This window comes from Cystoisospora suis (genome assembly GCF_002600585.1).
Source record: "Cystoisospora suis strain Wien I chromosome Unknown contig_7653, whole genome shotgun sequence".
Taxonomy (NCBI): domain Eukaryota; phylum Apicomplexa; class Conoidasida; order Eucoccidiorida; family Sarcocystidae; genus Cystoisospora; species Cystoisospora suis.
The window spans coordinates 1-2,192 of record NW_027160438.1 but is presented as its reverse complement, the minus strand read 5'-3'; the positions used below and the strand labels follow the sequence as shown (position 1 = coordinate 2,192).

At 47.9% G+C, this 2,192-nt stretch overlaps 1 protein-coding gene across 1 annotated transcript; it reads right to left on the bottom strand.

Annotated features, from left to right (window-relative positions):
- Positions 1-160: 160 nt before the first annotated feature.
- On the bottom strand, positions 161-505 carry CSUI_010513 (gag-pol; the record flags this gene model as incomplete). The annotated part of the gene is made up of 1 exon (XM_068070616.1): positions 161-505. A coding segment is annotated over one exon (345 nt), but the record flags the coding sequence as incomplete, so codon positions are not given.
- Between the last annotated feature and the right edge of the window lie 1,687 nt (positions 506-2,192).

Genomic DNA, 2,192 nt, shown 5'->3' with positions numbered 1-2,192 from the left:
ACGGCAAGACCCTCGCCCATGCCTTATCATCCCTCGATAAAGTACATCGCAACATCTGTTCAATTGTTTGATTAGTTCTTTCAGACTGCCCATCCGTTTGCGGATGGTAAGCAGTCGACATTCTTTGATTAATCTTTAACATCTCACACAAGCTCCGCCACAACTCCCCAGTGAACCGCGTGTCCCTATCGCTGAGGATCGCTCTCGGGACACCATGCAAACGAATGACTTCCTGCAAAATCAGTCGCGCGATATCCTCCGCAGACGCAGTTTGCGTCGTTGGAATAAAATGCGCCATCTTTGTTAATCTGCAAACAATAGTCAAAATTGCGTCCCATCCCTCTTCTTTTACGGGCAAGCCCACGATTAAATCGATACTAGTTTCCTCCCACGGTAAACTAGGAATCGGGAGGGGTTGTAATAAACCACCACTTTTTAAATGTGAACTTTTCCCCCTTGCACATTGAACACATGATTTAACGTATGTTTCGATGTCCGCATCCATTCGCGGCCACCAAAACAGACTGCGCACCGCCACCCTTGTCTTGTCGACTCCCGGGTGGCCTGCTAGCAATGGTCATGAAAATGGCCCAATACCTCCCGTCTTAACACCTCCCCCGGCACACAAACTTTCCATGCTGACTTAGTTCGAACCCACAGAAAGTTGGACTCTCTTTGGTGTTCTCGCTGTTGAAAAAGAATGGCTTTCTCCGCTCCTTTGACGTCGTCGCTCTCTCCGCTCGTCGATCCTCCGGTGTTCCACACTTCTCTGAAGTCCTTGCATTTCTCATACTCCTCATCCCATTCTCCTCATAAAACTCCTACCTTTTCCTTTTGCTTCTCCTGACTTCGCGTTACTATTGTTATGAAATCTGGGCGCCGCGAGATTGCATCCGCCACTACGTTCTGGCGCCCTGGTTTGTGTACCACCTCGATGTTAAAATCTAAAATCTTGTCCAACCAATACCCCAGTCTGGAATTCACTTGCCTTTGCTTTAGGATTCTACTCAATGCTGCGTGGTTGGTTTCAATAGTTACTGCTTTTCCTCCGATGAACTGTCTCCATTTGGTTAATGCGTGCACGATCGCGCGGAGCTTGCTTTCGTACGCTGGCACGTGCATCTCTCTTTCATTGGATTTCCTTGACGCAAATGCGATCGGGCGCCCCTCCNNCGTCTTGATTACCACCGGTTTCTCGGGGTCAAAGATTTGCAGACTCGTCGTCGTGATTAACGCTGCTTTCAACTCTTTCACCGTTTGCGTATGGCAGTTTCTCCACACGCCATCCGAATCGTCTTTTAGCAGTTGGAATAATGGGAGGGCCGTTTTTGTAAAATGTGGGACTAGCTTTTTGTAGTATCCTACGAGTCCCAGGAATCCGCGCACCTGTCGTCTCGTCAGTAATTCCTCCGGCCACTCTTGGATTGTTTTTACTTTTTTTCGGGTCTGCGTACACCTTTCGAGGTTCAATTACGAATCCCAGGTAGTTCGCCCTTTCTGTTACCATTTCGCATTTTGGCAGCTGCAGGAACAGTTTGTGCTCCCGCGCCCTTTCCAACACTCTTTGCAGGTGCCACATGTGTTCCTCCCGTGTTTTGGAATAAACCAATACATCGTCCAAATGAATTACCACGAACTTGTCTAATGCTTCGATGAAGATGCTTTGCATTAACCTTTGGAATGTGGCTGGCGCGCCCGACAATCCAAAAGCCATAACTAAAATGGGAACGTTCCATACCTTGTTTTGAAAGCCGACTTTCATCTGTCCTCCTCTGCGATTTCCACCTGGTAGTATCCTTTCTGCAAGTCTATTTTGCTGAACCGTTGTGCCTTCCCTAGGCGATTTACCAAGTCTTGAATCTTTGGTACCGGGTAGTCGTCTTTCATCGTTATTTCGTTTAGCGGTCGGTAATCGATCACCAGCCGCAATGACTCATCCTGTTTTCCTACGAAGAAGACGGGTGCCGCCACGGGTGATTGTGATGGCACAATAAACTCCTTTTCTATCAGTTCCTTCAAGTATTCCTCCAACTGTCTTAGTTTGTCGTCTGGTAGAGAGTAAGTTGATCGCTTGTACACGGGGATCTCTCCCGGTACGGTGTGGAAATGATGTTGCATTTTTTCCCCTTTCGCTCCTCCTTTCGGTAATTCTTGGAACAGTTCCTTAATCTCATCCAGCAGCTCTCCTACAT